Source organism: Epinephelus moara, chromosome 14 (assembly GCF_006386435.1).
Source record: "Epinephelus moara isolate mb chromosome 14, YSFRI_EMoa_1.0, whole genome shotgun sequence".
Classification (NCBI taxonomy): Eukaryota; Metazoa; Chordata; class Actinopteri; order Perciformes; family Serranidae; genus Epinephelus; species Epinephelus moara.
Genome location: NC_065519.1, coordinates 21,701,231 through 21,724,813, shown reverse-complemented (window position 1 = coordinate 21,724,813; position 23,583 = coordinate 21,701,231). Strand labels below are relative to the sequence as shown.

General features: G+C 42.0%; 3 protein-coding genes across 3 annotated transcripts; 1 reads left to right on the top strand and 2 right to left on the bottom strand.

Annotated features, from left to right (window-relative positions):
* Positions 1-263: 263 nt before the first annotated feature.
* On the bottom strand, positions 264-6,963 carry msh4 (mutS homolog 4). The gene is made up of 20 exons (XM_050061334.1): positions 6,665-6,963; positions 6,247-6,417; positions 6,006-6,169; positions 5,792-5,902; positions 5,484-5,599; positions 5,225-5,398; positions 4,957-5,129; positions 4,782-4,849; positions 4,527-4,601; positions 4,354-4,418; positions 4,093-4,262; positions 3,864-4,000; positions 3,594-3,697; positions 2,925-3,049; positions 2,035-2,235; positions 1,815-1,933; positions 1,587-1,715; positions 1,194-1,368; positions 1,023-1,111; positions 264-758 (listed from the first exon to the last, which is right to left on the bottom strand). The coding sequence occupies exons 1-20, from the start codon at positions 6,864-6,866 to the stop codon at positions 561-563; spliced, it is 2,766 nt and encodes a 921-aa protein (XP_049917291.1). The 5' UTR covers positions 6,867-6,963; the 3' UTR covers positions 264-560.
* A 2,251-nt stretch (positions 6,964-9,214) lies between these two features.
* On the top strand, positions 9,215-11,194 carry vcpkmt (valosin containing protein lysine (K) methyltransferase). Its single transcript, XM_050061609.1, has 5 exons — positions 9,215-9,511; positions 9,622-9,735; positions 9,839-9,911; positions 10,002-10,121; positions 10,232-11,194. The coding sequence occupies exons 1-5, from the start codon at positions 9,255-9,257 to the stop codon at positions 10,334-10,336; spliced, it is 669 nt and encodes a 222-aa protein (XP_049917566.1). The 5' UTR covers positions 9,215-9,254; the 3' UTR covers positions 10,337-11,194.
* An 8,712-nt stretch (positions 11,195-19,906) lies between these two features.
* arf6b (ADP-ribosylation factor 6b) lies at positions 19,907-22,556 on the bottom strand. Its single transcript, XM_050061851.1, has 2 exons — positions 22,417-22,556; positions 19,907-22,164 (listed from the first exon to the last, which is right to left on the bottom strand). The coding sequence occupies exon 2, from the start codon at positions 21,502-21,504 to the stop codon at positions 20,977-20,979; it is 528 nt and encodes a 175-aa protein (XP_049917808.1). The 5' UTR covers positions 21,505-22,164; positions 22,417-22,556; the 3' UTR covers positions 19,907-20,976.
* Between the last annotated feature and the right edge of the window lie 1,027 nt (positions 22,557-23,583).

The window sequence follows — 23,583 nt, the reverse complement described above, 5'->3', positions numbered from 1 at the left end:
GGGACGCTTGTTTCGTGATTCCGGGCGCACCGTCCCAAGCCGTTATCACGCAAAGCAAAACAAGAGGTAGCCCCGCCTTTACGAGACGGCCTCGGTGTTTAAATCTTGCTAGCGACAGAAAAAGCAGAGGGGAGTGGTCATTGCACTCACCAAAGTCCATGAAACACGAGTACTAACAGCACATCATTAAATGGGGACTTCCAGTATAACTGTGGCGATCATACTTATTTTATTTCATACTTTCATACCGCTTTTATTTCAGTTTCATATATCTGTGGTATCTTATAAACTACCCACACTTCTTTTATTGCAAATTAATATATCTGTGGTATCTTGTGACCTAGCCACACTTCCACAGGACAGATTTCTTCAGCAATATTTTACATGACATTTTCAAAAAGAACATTATGATGATATTTTAATAGAATAGCCTAAAAAAGGTATCAAAATAAAACAATTTAATATCAGACACGTCACTCCAAACACAACATGCCCACTGATGATTCCCAGACACTGATCTTTCATTCTGTCAGTGTTATCACCGCCTCAGGCTCAATCAGTCATTCCTCCTCTGCGTCAATGGATGCTGGCTGCCCTGCTCCCTGCAGCTCGGCCTCATACTGCTTCTTCAGGCCCTTCAGATACATACGCAGGCTGTCGGGGTCCAGTCTGGAGTTCCTGGCAGTCTGCAGGAGGCGGGTGGCCAGGTGGTACACAGCTCTCTGCCTCTGTGTTTCCGGATCACTGTGATGTTTGGCCTGGAGCAATACAAAAAACACACCAAGGATTCTGTCTCTTTCCTCAGCACCTCTCTGATATAAAACAAGTATATTTATGTTATCTGTCAAGAGAGGCCACAGCAGAGGATTTCACTCTCTCAGGTCTTTTACTGTTTCACAAATATGGGACATGCTGTAAAAGCACAAGCTAAGATGTACTGTGAATAAAAGACACACAGAACAAGATGAGCCACTGAACATGGTGGGACAAAAAGGGCTAAAGCTGATCTTCATTAACCATACCAAAAGCTGCTGGCTAACTCTGGAGGCAATTATCTTTGCCTCTTGGATTATGCTTGAAGGAAGTGCTGTCATTTCTGCTGCTCTCAGACCTAGAGGGGCAAGAACAAGCTCTGTAACTGTTTTCATGACCAATTTCAACAGGATTGTACTTAGATTTTACTGATTCTGTACCATAATTTCTTTCTTCAGAGCATCCTCGATTCAGCAAGTATGTGTACACCACACTTTCTGCACCGGTGTCACTACTGCGTGTCCGCTGGACCTCCATGTGCTGGTTCTCCACATTGGGATAAAGTGACTCTAGCTGGCACAGCTGAAGAAAGTGCGTGGCAAACAGGGTGAACGCCTGCAAACAGCCGAAAAACAACACACACCTTAAAAATAAAAACACTAGACAACAAGCTATTCCTGTATTGACTTAACTACTTTATTGTTAATGTGAGAGGTGTACCACAACAAACAATAAGACGTTAAATGCCTGATAAAGCACAGGAATCTGATTTATCTGGTTTTCATTTAAGAGAGAGGAGTGTATGTGCAGGATTGTATAAGTGCATACTGTACCTTGAGGCTAAGGAGGAACTCGCAAACTGAGTGGCAGATGCCGATGCCCTCCTCAGCGCTGGTGCCACGCCCCAGCTCATCTATGATGATCAGGGACCTGTCACTTACGTTGTGGATTATGTAAGAGATCTTTGGGGAGTAAAAATGCAGTCAATCATAACTTAATCATTTCTTTGCCTCGTGTATGTAGTCAAAGAATGTGAGCAGCTCTAATGATAAAAAACATACCTCCTTCATTTCCAACATGAAGGTGGAAGAGTTAGTTTCAAAATCATCATCCACACCTATTCTGGTGAAAATCTGATCGGCAACACGGAAAGAGGCATACTCAGCAGGGACAAAAGAGCCTGGAATAATAACACAAGGGCAAAATCAAGTCAAATCAATGGCTGGCACTGTGCAGCTTCGCATTCCACATTCATGTGAGGCTGAAAGGTTTGCTGCTGACCTATCTGCGCCATGATCTGACACAGCGCCACCTGTTTGAGGTAGGTGGATTTGCCGCTCATGTTGGGTCCAGTGATGATGACAAAGTTGCTGCCCTCGGAGATGTAGCTATTGTTCGATACAGGCTGCTGTCCAACCATCCGCTCCAGCATGGGGTGACGACCCTGCTTGATGGCCAGCGTGTCTGTGAACTCTGGGCGCACTGGCAGACACAGCAGAAAAACAAGCAGCAATCAAAAGTACCTCAATTTGTTTGTCTTTTGTTTATACAATAACATTTTTTCATGCATTAAAATACAGCTATACTGTATGAGTCTGTGCACAAACCTATACAGCCAGTGACTCAGTGTTTAGGTGTATGATTTCATCTTGGAATTTATGTTTTTCATGCATTGCTTGTTGTTTAACTGAAAGGTGTGTCATGATATAATAAAAGCTGATTTCTGAGAGAGGTGTGTGCAGCGGTTACAGCCAGCTAGCTCCTCTGCTGGGGAGATTTGTCTCGGTAAATACAGCGCACCAGTGCACACTTATGTAACCAGGGTAATCTGAGTACAAGCTGGCTGGGATAGAGGGGGGCAGGCAGTCAGCACATGTCTATGGAGATACACTTTCAGACAGCTGAGGGCCAGTGCTCACCACCCACGTGGCTGATCGGGCTGGTGCTGCCCACAACCCACACACACACACACACACACACACACACAAAAGAACTGAGGCCAGCAGAGCTGCCAGCTCAGTGGAGCGCTTTCTGGCTGTCATGTGTGACGTTGGCTGGGTGCTGCCTTGTGTGCACACAGCACTCCCTCAGACAACAGATCAGACGCCCTCAAGGTTTATGTGACAGTTTGACTGACTTGAGATTGGAAATCAACAGTGAATCATACTTACCATAGTCTGAGATGGTGCATGCATTGGCCAGTGACAGCAGCATGTCCAGCATGGATACGGCATCAGAGAGCTTGTAAAGGCAGTGGATGTGCTCGTGTATAGTGCTGAGCAGTTGACATATCACCCTGTATGGAGACAGGTTGGATGCAGCAGGGGTAAAGCACTGGAGGAAAATTATAGCTAACAAACAGCACCCTCTAGTGGACAATAACTAGAACACATACAAATGATCAGAATCAGCTATTAATAAGATGAAAACTTGCTCAGATAAAGAAATGTACAAACTTGCAGTGCCCCTTTTTAATGAATGAATTGATTAATTGGTTGTTAAGGTCTTTGTCAGCTAAGGGAGGGATTATTTTGAGGCCTTTTATCTGGGGATTAAAAATCAGTCATTACAGTACAATAATAGTCACATCTCTGGCATCAAAACAATATTTAAAGATACGCTTAAAACTTAGGCACATTTCTACATAATCATATTCATCTGTGGAATAAAGAGTGCCAGAAAAACAATGTGACAATAAAATTGACTAATCCTATTATTCTTTAGTCGAGGACAGCCCATGTATAAATCACTCTTTCTTTCAATATTCAGTACAGTGTAATTAAGTGCATGCAATACATTACTGTGCATGTTTGTAACTCAAAGAGTCATGATATCCTCACACATAGGACATGTGAAAGATCTCCCTCAGGGCCTCGTCACAGCGGTCATTCATCTTCACCAGGTCTGCAATAGTGAAGCTGTAGTTGTTTTTGTGCCTGGTTACCTGTGGTGGCAAACACAGATTTTGTTCATTCAGTGATTCAAATGTTATCGTCCAGATGGGGTCAATTTATCTACCTTCACTGACAGATTATATTGAGTTATCATTTTTCAGTTGTGGGTTTTTTAGCTCTGTGTTTTCACTGTGTTTAGTGGACTATACTATCTACCTTGATGAACTCAGAGGGGAGTTTCCCTTCAGGCAAGAGCACTCCTTCAAGCTTCATCTGGATGAAGAAACCTCGAGCTGTGCTGAAGCTGGTGCGCATTGGCAAACCATATTTCTCCCCGATCTGGGTCACTAACCCTGTGCAGCATAATGCCATTTAATAAGATTTGCTGTATAAACATCATACACAAATACTGTAAACCAAAAACATCAAGAGCTAAAATACACACCTGCAATGTCATCCACTATCTCAGTGTAGGCTCTGCGTGCAATGTCGAGGAACTCGTTGATGTTGGGGCGGACTGCATAACACTTCTGGGTGCGCATGTTCAGGCTCCCCTTCAGGTAGGTAGTGTCATCATTAATCACTGTCTTGATCTGCTCTAGGATCATGTCAAACCTGAGGCAGACAAGAATATATGCAATGGATGAAGTCTATAGACAGTACATGATAGTACATTTATATCTGACAAATGCACAAGTCTTGGTACCTGTTGTCTTCCAGTGAGGCGCTGTATGCCTTTAGCAGAGCTGTGTTGCAGTTCTTCAACACCATCTGTTCATAAAGTGTAAAGCTTAGATGATTTATCATTTGCATTCTGATCAAATAACAGCACAATCATTCTATCTGTAGTTGTAGGATGATTTCAAACAAATTTCAGACCCTTATCCGTGGCACCAGGTCCAATGTGTGTTTCAGTTGAATGACGTGAGTAATTTTTGCTTCAGCAACCTGAACCTGTAGAAATACAGTAGCAGTAGTGAAAAGCACATGAAAAAACAGACCAATATCTCACATGTACTAGTAAGTTAAGCATTTTAAAACACACACACACACATGCATTCACTTCACGACAAGACATTCCATTGCAACAAGATCATCGTAAACAGTCATGAGAACTGTAAGTACTGTACGTACTGTTTCCTGCTTTGGGATTTGAACGAGAACAGAGAGCAGCTGGTCAATGTCGAGGAAATGACCTATGGCTAAGGGGTGCAAAAACAAACAGATTTTATAATACTGTAACATGCTCTCATGTTCAGTATGCACAATATTTAATGTGTGATTAAAACTGTTTGTGCTTATTCCTGACCATTTTTCAGGCCAAAGAAGAGCTCCTCGTCCTGCAGCAACTCTTGTATGCTGTCCAAGCGTATGTTGATGGTGTCCACATCAACCAGAGGCTCCAGAATATTCGAGCGCAACCTTCTAGCACCACCAGGTGTTTTGGTGTGGTTAAGCACTCCTAAAAGAGTATGCTCACTCCTACACACAGATATGCAGAGACAGACAGACTGAACACTCACTGTACACAATTATACAAGCACTACACAAAAATATATAACGTTCAGTCTTCTTACCTGTGGTCTCTATTATTGACCACCAACTCCAAGTTAGCGGCAGATGCTGAGTCAATCATCGCTGTCTGTTCGCTCCCTTTAAAGCTCACTTTAAGAGACTTGGCAGCGTAGACGGAGTTCTGGATGAACTCTAAGTATTTCAGCAAAGCTGCTGCTGCTGCCAGGCAGTAATACCTGAACAAGGCATGGCATTTGGTGATTAAAAAAAATAGTGTGACAGTACATCTATTTCTATATTTTATTGTACTCAGTGGCGTACTTAGCTTGCACTTCCATGAGGACAGTGCCAAATTCTGACGCACACAGCTGCTGAATGTACTCCAGTCCTTTCCTTTCATTAAAATACTTCCTTTGGATAGCAGTAAAAGCTACTCCCTGACAAAGAGGCATAATAACATAGAAATATTACCCCATAGTAACAATTAAGAACAACATGTCAACAGGTAGGACGCACCACACACGGTTCACGGCAGTGCCAACCAAGAGTGAGCTACTTTTGACTTGAAAGTGGGTATTTGTTTGAACTAATTGTGTGTTTTCCTTATAACACTTATTCTGCACTGGTACCGGGAAGTTCTCTGTGATGAGGTTGAACAGCTTTGTCCCTTTCCCCTTCTCACTGGCTGTGTCTGGCATCAGTATTTCCAGTGGCACCAAGATGTGAATCTTGGTTATGACCTTCAGATGAGTAAAATATGACTGAGACAGGGGTTCCCTGTATGTGCTGAGTGAAGCCATGATTAACAGACAATCTAGCATTATAGCTTCTGACATGGGTTACCTTGGCATACGTCCCAGTGTCTGCAAACTGAGAGAGTATAAGCTCTGGACATTTCAAGTTGAGACTTGCCATGCCAATCTCTCCCCTGGCCAAACCGCGCCCCTCAACCACTGCTACAATCACAGAGGCACCAGAGGTTGTGGCTGCAGAGGAGCAACTTGTTCCTGTAGAAAGACAGTCATCAGAATTAGAAACACCGCTTCAGCCACACTGACATATAAAACATTTAGGGATGAAGTACCGGTGGGATCACTCAATGGTGTGCGTGCTGGGTGTGTGCCAATGACCCCAGCAGACCCTGGGGTCCTTCTGAGTTTCGGTGTTCCTCCACGTCTATGGAGGGAGCTGTCCGAGGTGGATGCAAGTAGTGATGAACTGGTCCTGGCTAACCTGACGCTATGAGGGAACTGACCTGTGTCAGGACAAAACATGAGGAGAGGGTCTGTGTCATAGTATTAATGCAGTGCCCTAACAATAGACAAGGCTTTAGTCTTACAGCTGTGGCCCCATTGTCCTTGTATGACCAACTATCAAAACAAAATTCATACATTTGAATATTTAACATGACATTATAATATTTTACTGCCTCCAACATCATTTTGTTGTGAGCTAAAAGATGCTAATGTTAGCTTAAACTACGCTACTATCCATACCATCACCTGAGGCCACACGGGGGAGTGATGGACCATGGCTGGAGCTCGTACTGCCTTCATCTAAACTTTGGTGGGATGAACCGGAGGAAGCTGATGCTGGACCGTATGAGGTCGTTTCAATTAGTCCGCTCCTGTCCATAGGGGACACTCCCCAAGTTTGTCCACACTCTGAGGTGTCACCCACCTCCTCTGTGCTGCTACGAAACATTTAAAACCTCTCACAGGCAGGGTAACATACGAATATTACCAAAGTCATAAATACATCTTTAAATGTTAGTGAATATGTTGTAAAAACGCCTGTGTGGAGTCACCGGAAGTCACACTGGTAGCTAATGTAATGTAAACCGCCACCGAATGGACTGGACTTGCCTAATGTGCGCGCGATCATGTCACCTCTAGCACCTATCATCTGCGCATGTCCGTAACGTCACACTTTCAAGCAAAGTGATATATAAGGATTAATTGACCATTCATTTATCAATATGCAGAGGAACTAAGATTGCCCCCACTTTCTTTGGGTTTCTGTGCGTGTTCAAAGAGTATATTGGGACTATTAAACAAACAAACAAACAAAAAAGAACCTCAAACTGTATAATGAACCTTTGGAGTAATAATAATAATGTAACCTATGTTTTTGCCCCTCCTATCATAATGCAATATTACTACATTTTATTAATCCCATTTCTAATTTTCTCACTATTGTCATGCTATTGATCTGAGCACATCTGCATCATTTGTCTGTTCATGTCAATAAAGATTAAAAAAACTTCATTCATTTAGTCTATATATTAACTGACTTATATATTTATTGACAACTCCTTTGTCCATGTTGTATTTAAGATACCCCTTTTCCCTCAAGTAGGCAAGGCCTCACACAGGAATGCAGTGTGAACCTTATTGCTCAAAGCCACAACACAATTTTATTTTTCTAATCTTGGAGATCAAAAATAATACAGTAGAAGGAAAAAGGATAAAATATATTTTAAGAGAAAAGTGTGGAGAAAAACTTTAATGGCTGTTTTAATATTGGTTCTCTGTATGACTTTGTTCAGGTCTTGGGAGCTTTTGAAACATGGGCACAGATTCTCATGGGAATCTTAAAAATGTAGTTTAAACTAATGTGATTTTTGCTTTCACCAATGCCTATAAGAGACCGAAAAATGAGGAATAGTTTTTTATTTCAGTATTTAATTCCATAGAAGTGAGCACAGTGTGGGTAAGAGTCATAACAGTGACTATTCTGGCCGTTTCACTTCCGTCAGCATTACCTCATCAACTGTAGCTGACAATTACAATACGAAAAGGAAGTGAAATCTTACCAAGTGGGGTCCATGACCCATTGTGTATCAATTTAGGGGTCCCTGACTAGTAAAAAGTTCAGAACCACTGACCTAGAGAACTGGTTCCTAACCTGGGGGGTTGCCAAAGCTTCAGGTGAGGTTGTGAGGCCTTCTTGGATTTAGGGGATATGTGAGAATTTTTTCTTTTTTTCATAAATATACAGTAGGCCTATATCTCAGCATTTCATTAATAGCCTACCTGTGAAGAAAACTAAGCCAAATTAGTTTGTTATTATTAAAGTTTAGAGTATTATTCAACACAGGCACTTAAAAAGAAATCTAACAGGATAAGGGCACAGTAAAGAGCTGAATGCAAGCTATGTAGAGCCTTCACTCTCTGCTAAACAGCCTTGTCCTGCATTAGAAAAGTATGCAGTTAAAAAGCAGAGGTTGTGAAGCATTAGGAAGGAGAAAACACTGAACTTGTCGAAGCCTAGTATTCATGATTGTTAAAATATATATAATACATACGGAAAATTATATAAAAAGTTCCTAAAACTATCATGAAAACTCATTTCTGATGTAATAGTCACAGGAAATACTCATCACTCATTTTACACAAATTGTGTTAACTACCTGTGTTTATGTGACATTTTATCAGTTGTTCATGAATTGACAATATGATGTAACAACTACATTTATGAAGGAACCCTCAAATCACCGACAAAATTGTACCAAGTTACAAATCGCCATTTTTATGTTTTACAGAAAACCCCTAATTAGATTTGTTCAATAGCTGCCAGTAGATCATCATTTTAGAAAGTACACTGTGTAATAAAGGTAACAGCTGTCCCACGGGTTAAGCAAATCATGACGTGGCAAGAAGAGGGAACTAACAAGAGTGAAGGGGAACCACAAAGCTTTGAATGAAAGAGGAAGCTGCTAGGAGATAAAGCACTTACACAAAAACATGTGTGGGAGCGTTTTTACAAATGGACTATAATGAGCATCAGTTTTCATTCTCAGTATCACAATTGTAGCTTGTGGCAACATCTGGGGTCAAGGTCATCATGAAAATAGTTGTGTGTATGTAAGTATGGCGGCCTGTATGACTGTTGACTTGACATCCCAGAGCAGCTGAAAGTATATTTCACGGAATTGATATTTGCATTTTTTCTACAATAATGATAATAATAATAATAATAATACTTTAAAAAAAAAAAAAAGTTATGTAAAATTCTGTTCCATACTTACGCTTTTATTCTGGGAAAATAAATCACACCGGAAGTCCTGTTCTTCTTCCTGTTGTGGCCAACATGGCGGCCGACACAGATGAAGGTGCTTATTTTGTGAGAGAAATTGAGAAAAACGACGGTTCAACGCTAAAACTGAAGCAGTGCTACTTGGGAGACGTTGGCTGTGTTGTTTGGGATGCTGCTATCGTTCTGGCAAAATATTTAGAGACGAAACAATTTTACGATCCGTCCTCAGGAGTGAACGTGTGGGCTGGTAGCAGTGTTGTGGAGCTCGGAGCTGGGACTGGAGTAGTTGGTCTGATGGCAGCAACACTGGGGTGAGATAACCGCTTATTGTGTGTGTTTACGTTTCATTTTAAAATATTAGTACATATGTAGCTGTTTAGTGACCTTTAGCTGCTTACTTTACCCTGCTTATATATCACAGAGCTCAAGTCACTGTGACAGACCTGGAAGAGTTGCAGACCCTCCTGAGGGTGAACATCCAGGAGAACCAGGCACTTATCACCAGTGGATCAATTACTGCCAAGGTACTCAAATGGTTTGTACTTACATTTCATCTTTTGTATTTCAGTCATATATCCAAGCAGCATGTCCAACATTGCAAGCAAATCCTAACAGTTTGATTTCTACTCTCCTTAAAGGGGTGAAGATGTGTCTGACTTCCAGCCTCCCCCACATTATGTCCTTATGGCAGATTGCATCTACTATGAGCAGGTAATGTACTACAGTGGTTTTGTTGTTGTTGCAAAACAGAACAAGCACTGTATTTTGTCTTTGTGACTTATCTTTTTTTTCCCCATGCAGTCCATTGCTCCACTGGTGGAGAGCTTGAAGCTGCTCTCTGGACCAGAGACCTGCATTATATGCTGCTATGAGCAACGCACAGAAGGCGTCAATCCAAAAGTGGAAAGGCGTTTTTTTGAGGTGAGTGCTCAACCGTTATGTAATAAATAGATGAACAGAAATTAAGATGCTGAGACATTTGACGTCATCCCTCAGTGAGTATTAACGTGGTGTTTTGTGTTATCTTCTAGTCGCTGCATCAAAGCTTTGACTGTGAGGAGATCCCTTTAGACAAGCAAGATCCAGAGTTTAGCAGTCCAGACATCCACATCCTGCACATCCGGAGAAAAGTCTGAGTTTGTTTGTGCGTACTGTAATCATTGTTCCGCCCTATTACCACAAGGAAATCAGATTCAAAGGTCAAGTGTGTAGGCTTTAATGTCATCTAGCAGTGAGGCTGTAGAACTGAAACTTCTCTGTGTGCCAAGTGTGGAGGAGAGATATGGTGGCCGACGGAAAAATGCAAATGGCCCTATCCAGAGCCAGTGTTTGGTTTGTGTGCTCTGGGCTAGAACAACATGGTGGACTCTGTGGGAGAAGACCCGCTACATAATGATTTATTTATTTAATTAAGTACACACTAATGAAAACATAGTTATGAATATTATATGCAATTTCTACCACTAGATGCCCCTAAATCCTACAGACTGGACCTTTAAAATCTACACATCTAACATCTGCACTCTTTTATATTTTTAAAAGAAAAATATGTGTCTGATGTATCACTAAACATTGTGAGACAACATGAGTGATGGAGTAAAAAAGTGAAAAGAGATGCCATTGTGAAATGATTTCTTCATACACTATAAATCATGTTTTGATAATATCAGCAGTGTCATTGGTCTGTGCAATTATAGGCCTGCAGAGGTAGATGGCAGACATGTGCAAGCACAGACTTGACAGACTGTATCTTTAATAAAATGAATTGTAGACCAGGAAGGGACTGAACTGTCTCTCTGGTTCATTGGCGATCATTTGGATGAGGATTAGTCTTGCAAATGTTTGAGTTTTGTTTTGTTTTTTTAATGCAAAACACAGTAAAAGTCCAGAGTTTACAGTTCAGGAAACTGCAGGAGAGTACAAAAATGTGACCTACTACGTTATTGCTATAAAACCCTGCCCTTTTTTTCTGCCGTGCATGATTAAACATTTATTTTTATGATTATTGTGGGTTATTACATCAGGATTACATGCACATTCCCATGTTAGATTGAAATTGTTGACCTTCCTCCTGAAATGAGCACTTACTGACAGCCGTAAATTGCTGTCTAAGTTGTTTTCACCTTTTAAGGATTTTTTCTCATTTTCAATGATGTATGTAAATTCAGATGCTGCCTATTTGGAGCACTAGGGGGCAATAGTTGCTTCAATTCCCCAAAAAGCATTTTAACTATATGTAAATGTTTAGTCTGTGCGATAAAACTGCAACTAGATTATAAATCTTAAGAGCCAAGATGGTTCTTAAAACTAAATATTAGCTTAAGATGTGAAGATGATGTTGTTGCTACATTATTAGAACTTGCAGCAAGAGAGGTGGGGAATAAATCATGACTACACTCCCTCAATCCATATGTTAATCTTTATCTAGTTTACCCAGTTTCTTTAAAACTGAGGCCATCATAGCATATACCAGCTCTCCTGAAAGCGTGTGCCCTCCATGCGAGGGGAATTCCACCCCAAGCCCCAGATTAGCTGGAAGATTATGGCTCTTTTTTGAGCAAAAACCATGAAGTACGCCCCGTACTCCCACAGGCATGCAGGGGCCCCTCACGTCCTTTCATGCTGCTCTCTGTTTACACAGTGGAGCTGTAGTGTAATGAGCAGGATGGCCTCTGACGTTCAGACCAAATAAAAATGTTAATGCTGAAGTTGACGGGGTGGGGTTAACACTGAAGGGCCCATTAAATTCTCAAATCGCTTCATAGAAGAATGCAACAGGAGCCAGGTTTGATTCATGAGATGCTCTTTATGCTCCTAATATTTCTTTGTAGGGATGTGTAAAGTTAACCTGCATGCATGAAATCAGCTGATGAAGTACAGCAGGAACATCTGTGATGGCATAGTGCCTCAGACCCACAAATATTCCTGAATTTGATTTGATTTCTTTATTTAAACAAAAACTGATAACATTTCATAATCCAACTTTGAGCAGAGGCTTTAGCTTCTTGTGTAGAGTTAATGCAACATTATGTACATATATACAACATTATGAACTGTTTGCTTATCTGAAAACACACATGTACATGAACGGGCCTATCGGGCACCCAGGGCCCAAAGTGTCAGGGTCCCCGTAGCCTTCACCTTCACCTGCAAAATGTCTAGAGCTGCAACACTTAATCAGTTGGTTGTCAACTGTTGAATTAATTGCCAACTAATTTGATAGTTGATTAACTGGTTTCAGAATTTGTGAAAGAGGTTTCTTTACTCCTCTATGGGTTGTGGACAAAACAGCACATTTTAGGATGTCATCTTGGGCTTTGGAAAACACAGGTCAACATTTTTCGTCATTTTCTGATATTTTATAGACCAAACAACTTATCCAATCCACAGATTTATCGTCAGTGAAAATAATTGTGTACTAATAATAATTGTTGCACTAAAAATGTCACTCAAATTAACCCATACCAACCAGGAAGAGCTTCCAAATGACCACTAAGAGATAAAAAGGGACTGCAAAAAGACATAAAATTACCAAAAAATGACACAAAATTACCTCAATTACACACAGAAGGATAACAAAGAGACACAAAACCACTTAAAGATGCAAAACAACAACAAAAAAACAGGAAAAACCACCACAAAATCTGTGTCTTGCTCCTATGTGGGAGAGGTGTTGAAGCCTTTTACATATCTGACCTCAGGAGCCTGTTATCTCATAATCCACCTATAAGTACAACCCTTCCTGTCCCAACAAATAGATTCCTTTATTACAACATCACATTAACCAATATCCCAACCGTGATTGTGAAAGGTTTGAAATGTGTGTGAAAGAAATAGGTGTGGTCGAGTTGAATCATAGTTAAACAATCTGATCCCTGAGTCTTGATATGTTTTATCACAAGAGCGACAGGGTGAGATTAATGGCCTTTTTTTTTCTTTTTACAATTACAGAAATTACTACAGCGGATCATTTAAGATAATCACTCCCTGTGGCCCCTCTCTGCCCTCTCGCTTCTTCCTGCAGCAGCTGGACTGCTACAGTCTGAGTCACCCTACTATTGAGGTCTCCTTTGGCTTTGACCAGGATATGTTCAGCTAATTAATTTGACTCACAGCTGGTATTAAGTCCATGTCCCTCAGTGTGGCGGGGACAGGACCCAGAGGGGTTATTGGGAAGATTAGAGTGGTAGAGGGGAGCTGTACTTTTCTTTGTCAACATTTCATCCTCCTGCCCACCCATACTAAAGCTCTATCAGTTTGAATCTGTTTCCCACTCTCTCTGGTGTTGTCTCCTCCTTAAATGTTAACCAAAAATAATTAAAATAATGCAGTTATGGTCTTCTTGTGGTTGGCTAATTAGGCTAGCACTACAGGGGAATACAGGGAGGCTGAAAGCAAATGAGGACAGCCCACAGTGAAGCAGGGGTGTCTCTAATCTGTTATCATATACACATTACAGTCAGTTCCGGTGACCGTAAAAATTCATTACTGAACATGTGGCGTACGTGCTGCATGCACCAAGACAGAATGGGGGCATTTTCTGCCAACAGATGGTGCTATTAGTAGAAATAACTCTTACCTGTGTGGGGAAACCTGCAGTAACAACAACACAGTTCATAAATAGCTGAACAGGCCTCATAGTGTGCTGCTGTAGCACAGGCCGTGTATTAATTATGGCATGATGATGAAATTCATTGTGGCTGTTTTGTCTTTTTGTGTGTTGCTATTGTCTTTGAGATCCATGTGTAATTCAACCCAAGGCCAGTCTGCACTTTCAACACATACAACATAGTGGAAAACATCTGCATGGCCTCCGCAATGCACGCGAATCCCCCCTGGTTCTTTTAAAACAAGAAAACATGAGGGAGCAGTGCAGTGCCCCTCCAATCCAGATGGGTGGAGGAAGAGTCTGACTCCGTGCAGCCTGTGTAGTGTGCACCACTCTGCTGCATCACAGCCAAGTGACACAGAAGATCCTTTGTGTCACCATCATCACGCTGCCTGGAGCCAAGAGACACTGTTCCAGAAAGGAAGACTCATTTTCTCGCTAACTATTAGGGAGTGGCTCAAGAATAGACACCAAACTGGGCTGATTAAAAATAGAAGAAGAAGGCTGCATAAGTGTGTGATCCTGCAAAGGTACCCGCCCCCTACTCTTCCCCCCTTTCCACACACACTCAGATGAGATCACCTTTCTACTCTTTCACATGACAATCTGAGCCTGGTGAACTTTACAGCAGGCCTCGGCTACATTCCCAAATAGAGCATGTGATCAGTGTTTTGCAGCTCTCTGTCCCTATCTCTGGTAATGAGATGCAACAATGCTAATAATCTGTGGCACTCTTGTTCTGTGGATTTAAGAGCGAGAGGTGGTTTGGTGCCAGTGAGGCAAAGCCCAACGGGACAACTAGCTTATAGAAACACAATGCTGACTCAACCCCCACCTCCTTACCCCCACAACCCCCCCCTGCAGGGGAACAAGAGGAGGGTGGGGTGCTGTTAAGACAGCTGTGCTGCAGTTGAGAGGGGACACAAATCCAGTACTGTGAGAATATTGTGCACACTTGCCCCCTTCTTCTTCCAATCCTGTCAATACAGCAGCATACACACTAGTGACTGTCTATATCAGAATTCAAACAGCTGAACAGGCCGTGTCAGATTTTAAACTGTCATAATAAACTTTGTTTGTGACACAGGTTCAGTGTGGCTCTAACGTGGTATCAGTAAAAATATAATGGCGTATTGATCCTTTCCTTGAAACACCACAGGTTTCTTGACTGCCTGTGACTGCTGTCCCTATGGCATTCTAGTGCAATGATGTATTTGTCATCATTAGGATGTGTAGCGGCCCAGCACCGAGGGGAGAATTGCAGAGGGGAGGGTGCAGCATGTATGTGTGTAGCGTTTCCCTGAGTCATTACCTCTCAGTAGTCTGAATCTGGACTGTGTGAGTGCGAGCAGCAGCAGCAGCAGCAGCAGCAGCAGCGCCTGACTTGCCTTAGATCTGAAATTTCCTCCCAAGTCCAAACTGTCTAATCCAGACGCAGTGTCACTCGAAAACACTGTCTGCTCTGTAATTAGAGCGATGGTGTCAGATATACAGATGTAGTCAGTCATGGAGTGTGACAGTATGGTGGCAAGCTGCTGAGGGAGGCCTTTGAGGTTGCTTAGCATGGATCTTCATCATCCTGTCAGTCAGTGTGTGGAGTGTGTGGAGGCTGTGAGTGAATACATGTGGCTGACTCAGGTCTTTGGGAATAAAATCACTCTATTGTGTTTCTGTGAGTGTGGACGAGGTGATGTAAAGCCAAATGTTAGATGTCACGTGGCAAAGGTCAGTGCTCTGTGTGCTGTGTGAATAAGATCTCAAAAACATCCATTTGATTCGATTTTGCTCCAGAAACAGACGCACTTAGTGTCCTGTTCCTCGCAGCCAAGAGATGCAGGACCTCAAGCTGCAGCACCATCTATAATGCCTGCCCCCCCTCCTCTCTTAACTGTAGCATTGCTTACATCTGAAGACAACACTCAGCTACAATCCTCTTAACTCTCTGTCTGTTGCAGCTGGAAAAACATGTAGTCTAGGGACAAGCTGGTTCACACTCTCACACAGCTGTGTCAAACATCCCGCAATTCTCAAGAGGAACCATGTGGACAAATTTCAGGTTTTCACATAATGGAATATAAATAGAAGCCCCGAGGCTTCAAACATGTAATGGCACTTAGATTGGATGGTTTCTAAAGTGGAAAAACCAACGTGATTATAGACCAGTGAGACTGTACCAACAACACCGTATGGTTAGCGGCTTCAATTATGTAGTTAATGCGTGTATGAGCACTTTTTCTATCCATTAAAAAACAAATTGGTTATGTCTCCAACACCTCATAGTCATTTTCTGGTTCTCTGAATTTATAATTTCACCACAGCAAGTAACCTTCAGTTGCAGATATGAATGGAATGTATTTTGGACCAGTGCCCAGAGTGCACCTTGGACTTCACAGCCTCACATTTTCAACCGTATTTAGCTGGTCTAAACCACAGCACACCCCCTTTTAAAACCATCACTTTTTTAAGCTTGTTTATGAGGAAACCTGCACCGAAACACCTGCAATCAAAACAAACTCAAGTCACACCTATACTATGAACAGAAAAGAGTGCATCTTTTTTGTAAAGGCACCCAGAGGTTTGCATGTAAGAAGGCGTTCAAAAGTGTTAACCTCAGCAGGAAACCTGTAACAACTTTCAGCCACTTCCGGACTTGTTTTACATTGAGCTCGGTCTGCGTGAGTTCATTATTCAACGGCTCATTCTAGGAGGCTGCTGAAGGTGCAGAGGACTCAACTAGACGACAGAATTTCACAACCAAAGAGGCTGGTGTTACTGTCCTTGAGGATAAGCAGCCAGTGAAGCAAGCTGTATGAGCTGTGGCTTAGAGTAGGTGTTCCCTCCTACCATTTTGCAGATAAATAAACCGCTTTAATTGAGTGTTCACCAGTGTGCACAAGAATATCTGTGTCTGCAGGCATCACAAATCCTACAATGATTATCCAGCTGGGTGTGCCCGTTGAACTGAAGGCCAACATTAAGCCGGAGATGACTATGTTCACAACCCACAGTCAGAAAGAGGTATTACATATTTGTGCTACCTGCACCAGTGTTACCCTGCAGCTGGAGTTAAGAGGAAGTGAAGACAAGTGAGAGAAGCAAACCACACCCCTTGAAAACCACCAACATAATTCAAGCTAGGCACGTCAGGCGTGCAGCTGTAACACCCATGGCCACAGTTATTCCTGAGCTGGTTTACATCTTTATCAAGTTGACTAATGATAGGCGAGCTGTCATTGCGACAAAGGGGAAAAAAAGGTGTGTTCCAACATTGCAGAACTTTGCTCACAGAGAGAGAGAGGGGGTCTTTCGATGTTCCTCCCACTCTTCCTCTTTCTATGTAGAATAGAGGAACTGACTGGAAACTTGCAGCGCACTCAGCCACCTATGTGATACCAAAAACACCAGGCCGCACTGGCAGAGATCCCATCAGGTCGTCGTCATAGGAGCAGCCCCAACAAACAGGCGTTCTGGCCGCCTGAGACAAATCTGTCATACACATTCTTGAGCAAACCAGTGGAAGCATTTAAGTCATTTGCCTCTTTTACTTTGTGAATTATAACACCAGTGAGGACTGAAATAAGACGTTGGTTTCACTTGTGAGATGCTAAATGGAGTAGACATATTTTATAAGGGTGGCCAGATCTAGGGTGTCAAACCAAACCCAGAAGCCATAACTGAATTTCAGGAATTCACTTACGCTGCTTTAGTATATAGGCTGGTTGACAATCACTAAAAACTACCACTGATATACTTTGGTTTTTTATTTTGCAGTGAGTATTACTAATTATCTGATGTCTAGACGAATACCAGTGCAATTAACATTTTGCATTTCACAACAATCCTGTTTTAATGTGCCTTCTTAAGTTTAGGTGAGACTTCAGATATCTTAAGGTGAGAGTTCAATGTGCCCCTTTGAAAATGGCCATGCCAATTGTTCCTTTGCCAAAATTTAGCCTAACCTTGGAGTGTCATTTAACCCCTTCTCCACAGTGGTTGCTGCCTTGGGTTGTCCTGTTTCAAAAAATACCCCTACCTTTGCGCTAGTTTAGATGAGCGCGCCATGGCCTCTTAAACACAGTCATGTCGCCCTCCAGGTGTTTTCACTGCAGGGCATGGACCCTCCTGGCCTCCCCTTGGATGCAGCACTGGCTAAATGAGCATGTTGCTCTAATGTAGTGACCACAGTCAACCCCACCTTTGCAAAAGCTGACCAGTCTGAGATTTCATAAGCAAGAAAAATGAGACCATTACGCGAAGCACCTATTACCGAGCTTCCCTCTGTGACCTTTCCTCTCAGGAAGTGTAAGGAATTCCAGCCGCGCACAGAGGGAGTTGACAGAAGGGCCAGAAGGTCTCATCTTTACAGAGGGGAGGTCATAAAGCATTGCTTACAGTCTCTGTCCTTGCCCCGGGGGCCCTAGTGTTACCAATAAAGCTGTGAGGATCATATGGTTGTAATGAAGTGGTGGGAACCAAAGTGGCCATTACAGCCCAATTAAACTGCCATCAGCATCTAATGGAGGCCCTTGACCAGGCCCTTACTGAAAGCAAGTATTTACAGATACCCTCAGAAGCTTGGGTGCTTTCTCCACTCGCAGTGTTTGTTGCTCATCATTTCAATTATACACCTTTTTTTTTTCTTAAGGAGCACTTAAATCACGGCTGCATGAGGTGTGTGGGTTGTGCGAGACATCTTCTGTGGCAGTGGAGTCATATCTATCTGTGTCACCTGACGGAAACCTCTGTGATGCTAACGCAAACATCCTGGAGCCTCTGTACAGCAACTTGCTCAGCACCAGATTTTCCACACAATGACTGTACAGCCTTATGGACGCAGACACGTGTATACCTGAGGATAGCGTCCCACTGTCAGCGAACACTGCAAATACTTGTACGCCTGAGGGACAAAGTGTGCGTCCTATTATTGGAAATGCAAACACTGCTTTTTGAGCATATGTTGATGTGTAAAACAGTGGAAACAGTGCCCGTCAGTGTGCTGAGTGGAAAAATCCTTAAAAATCTGCGGAGTAATAAGAACTAATCTTCTGTGGCCCTAAACACAGTAGTCAGACCATTTGTCACCATTAATCCAGTCTTTGTCAGGAGTACAAACACACTTGTTAATCAGCTTTAATGGAAACTAAAACATTCTTTCACTGTGTCCCAGTTGTGTCTGCCGTTACTAGTAAACAGTTGAACTGATAAATTCAACTTTTAAAGGAATATTTTACTAAAATAAAAGCAGCAAGAATAAGATAAGGTCAGTATTTTAGCAGAGTAGAAAGTGGAAATAATACAGACAACAAAGCATGTTGGAAACTCCCTAAAGATTGGACGAAGATCACATCCACGTTTAAGTGATAATATAAATACACACAAATTATGGTTGTAGTTTTATCATTGTTACACACTTATGTTCATGATTATGTGAAGAGTCCAACACGTGGTTTTCTTTTGAAAAGTGCAATAAATGGTCTCATTAGCAGCCAGTGTCTCTTTACAGCTGACTCATAAATCACATTTTTATCCTATTCATTTTCCTTTCTCCACCAGCCCTGCATTAGTCATCTCAAACACACATTGTTCTAACCCAGTAAAAACAAGTGAGACACTCTTTTTAATGCCAGTCCCGACCAAAAACACACTCAGGAAGTTAATGTGACAGCTCAGCATCAACTCAACTATGGCTCGCAACCAACATGCAACACTCAAAAAGAATTCACAATTCAGCTGTATATCTCCGCTGGCCCTCCAACTCTCATGCAAACTATCATGTGGCTCATTTGTTGTTCCAAAAAGACCAGCAGTTGGACTTCCTGTTTTGTACATTTTCCCCATTTACTGGCAAGGGAACTGAGGCCAACAACTTCGTCTGAGTGTGGACATAAACCGTTTATGAAGAATCTGCCTAACAGCACTAAAACACAAGAGCTTAACACAGCAGACTCTGAAGTCTGAACATTCTTAAAACATTCTCATTGTATTTTTTTTTTTTAACCATTACTCATATCAAGCTGTTTACCAATAAATAGAATCACACATCAGCTAATCACGCTAACTTCTTTTAATCCTTGAAAAAACAAACAGACATAACAGATTTAAAATCACTTTTTTAATAAGACATTACAATGACATAGTTCTGTACATGGTTCCCCCCAGTCAAAATAAGAGCTGCACAACAGGGTGTCTTCAACATTCCCCCCAGTCAACAGCTCCCTCTGACTGCACGACAGATGGACTCTGATGTAGGGTTACTGTACTTTCGTACTCATGCTACAGATATAGGCTATCATATAATGTCCCAATACTGAGACTAATCAACTGTGGTATCAGATTGAGAGAGCTCAGAGCTGAATGACATTCCTTTGGAAAGATTGAGTCGACTGACTACGTGTTACCCAAAAATCAAAAAAATGCATCCCGACAAGCATGTTTAAGAGTTACTGGAGGCCTATTTGTTGAATATTCAGCACAATTAGGTATCAAGACATGACACAAAAGGTCAATCAGTAAACTATATAACCCACATAAGGGGATTGGGAGGGGTAACAAAACATATCTGAAGTAATTTTGTTTCTCTGATGTCAAGACTGACGACAATGAAATGTAAGCAATGGTGAGACTTCTCTTTTTTTTCACCCCACCCCCCCTCCTTGCAGCAGTCAATACCATTGAGAAGAAATACTTTTCATCACAGCACTGTTAGAACAAATGTCAAAGTCCTTCAAGTATGCTACATGACATTAAAGATCTCACCTTAGAGGGAAAAAAAGATCCAACTTCAATGCAACAGAGGCTGAAGAACCTCGAAACAAAGTTTGAGTCCGAGAATGAGGACAAACTCTTCAGCTTCGTTAGAAAAATCATACAAAACAGGGAAAAGAACAGGCAAAGGCGGTGATCTCTGTGGCTTTAACATTAGGCCCAATTAATTCAATATTCATCAAGCAAGCCCCAAGATAATGAATGTGATATAGGCCTGCTACAGAGTACAAGCAAACTTTAAGCCAGCAAACCCAGTTAAAGATAAATTAGTCATGGGGTAAACGTAGTATTAAAAATAAATGGGAGATAATCAACTTTGTCTTAACCATACTCATTTTGAGAAGTTATTTGTTACTTGCAACGTTATTATAGTTTTGACCTAAAACAGTCAGCACTCAATCATTAAGATTTGTAATTTGAGGTTAGCCATGTCAAGCCCTCATACAGTCCATCACCTGTGGTCGCACAGGAGGGCTGAACATACCAATTCCTATCTCTGATGCGGGTCAATCCGAGCTTCTCCTGGATTTCATGTGGCTTCATGGCATCCGGAAGGTCTTGCTTATTGGCGAATATCAAGATGATGGCATCCCTCATCTCCCGGTCATTAATGATGCGGTGGAGCTCCTGCCTTGCCTCGTCGATGCGATCCCTGTCCGCGCAATCCACCACAAAAATTAACCCCTGGGTGCCCGTGTAGTAGTGTCGCCACAGAGGACGAATCTTATCTTGGCCCCCAACATCCCAGACGTTGAACTTGACATTTTTGTAGGTGACAGTCTCCACATTGAAGCCGACTGTGGGGATTGTGGTGACAGACTGTCCGAGTTTCAGTTTGTAAAGGATTGTTGTCTTTCCAGCAGCATCAAGTCCGAGCATTAATATTCTCATCTCCTTGTTGCCAAATATTTTAGACAGCATTTTCCCCATTTTGAACTCTTGTGCATAAATACTTTGTTCCTAACAAGAAAAATGTCTGATCGCGTGCTGATGGTTACTCACTTTGACTACAGTTTCAGTTTTATGGGCTGACTTGTGAAAACATGACTCAGTGAAGAGCATATGTGGAGAAAACACGTCAAAAATGAACACTCATCTCAAAACCTAACAAACAGTTCTTAAAGGCGTTTTACGTGAAAGTCTGTGCGCCCTGTGAAGTGCTGGGACATTTATGTTCAGAGTATCACAATGTTTGCGGGGCCTGTACACAACATGGCACGGTCAGGCTAAGAACTTGGCAGCAGCTGTTGCAGGACGTTCATTCCGTTGCCCGATTCAACGTAAAGCTGCGTGACAAAGACAGACCGTGGCGATCAGAAACTGCAGACAGCAGACACGGTGTGTATATAAGGCCCCGAAAAAGCCGCGGTACTTGTGAATTCCTTCTGGTGTTTGTGTCTAGCGGTCCTCCTCATCGGGTGCGCCCTTGTTCTCTTCACCGCTACCGGAGGAGAAAAGCAGCTTTCTGCGGCTAGTCCATCAAGCGTCGCGCCGGGTAACTTCACCGCACCGAAAGGGACGTCTTCGATAAAAACCCTCGGTGACTCAGCAACACATGTATCCACTCATGAAACTCCACTCCGTATCCCCCTGAAAAGAGATTTAGGAGGAGGGTCAGACATGCCAAATTAGCAAGCTACCGCTCATGGCTGCTAAAAAGGGCTAGCAAGCTAACACTAGCTAGCTTGTTGCCTAGCAAGCTAGCCTTAGGCTAAGTAGATAACGGTAGTTAGCTGTGGCAAACTAATCGTATCTGGGTTTAAATTACAAGCAAAACACTGACAAAATATTTGCCTCGCGTCTTTACAAGTTGAACACTTGATTGAAATATAAGCAATTTACCTCCTATCTCCCCCTCCTGTCTCGATAAGTACACCCAGCTCTCGTCTTTCTCCTTTAAGTCGAGCTGGTCGCAGTGCTGCTACACCGGAAAGGTGTGGAGCTGCATTAACCGCCACTTCCTCCCGTCGACTTCATTCAACTGCTGCTGCCGAGGGCACCAACGACTCACAGCAGAAACAATGAAATACACAAACTGACATCAAATAAAATGTTACGTTGTTTATTTATACACCATATATCTAGTTATTTGTCAACCTTATACATAACAGAATGTATATATGATGTTGAAATGTAACGTTGTTTAAACTGTGCCCTCAAATGACGTCAGTATTTTTCGTTTAGGTGTCTTTGTAATTAACACACTAAATATGAAAATATATTCATTTACATATTGATGAAAATACATTCCCTTTGTAATATTTCAGTGTCTAATGTTTAATGTGGTTAGTCTGGTGACTCTCTATGAATGTAAAGGGTAGCAACGCCCCCTTGTGGCAGACATAGGCCACCTGAAGTCAGTCAGTCCCATGTATCAATGATATTGAGCATTTCCTTTTGTCTGATTTGGACAGTCCTCTGTTGTGTGGTGAGGAATGTTAATGAGGTGTTTTGCTAAAATTATACTTAACAAACCATTGCCCTGCCTGTATTGTTGCTGCCAGCATACAAGCATGTGTATGATGGCAAAATCTGCATTCAATGTATTTGCTTCTTTATCTGCAAATACTGAGTGCCTATTAATGATGTTTTTACTGGCAGTTTACTTGCAGTTAAATATGCCAAATTTGGTCATATACTTTGATCGTTTATTACATAGGTGTTGATTTTGGGGGAGACACACAAGGGACACAAAGCACAGTACATGTGCATTTGCCCCACCCCACCCTCCCAATTTTATTTTGACAAAATTAGAGACATTTACTCCATAAATTACTACTCCAGAAATTAAGGGTGTGATACTCAAATTTTCTAATGGAGACCCCCAAACCTCCTATTTTATATGTGTTCCTCCCATTGTTAAAACAAAACCTACCCCCATAAGCATTTTGATTTCCACTGTAATAAAGTAAGAGTAAGTAGCCTTCAAGGCTATTTTTAAGTTACCTTTATCTATTTTACTGATGTAGTTATAATGTATTTTATGTGTAAGTGTTATCATCTATGTAA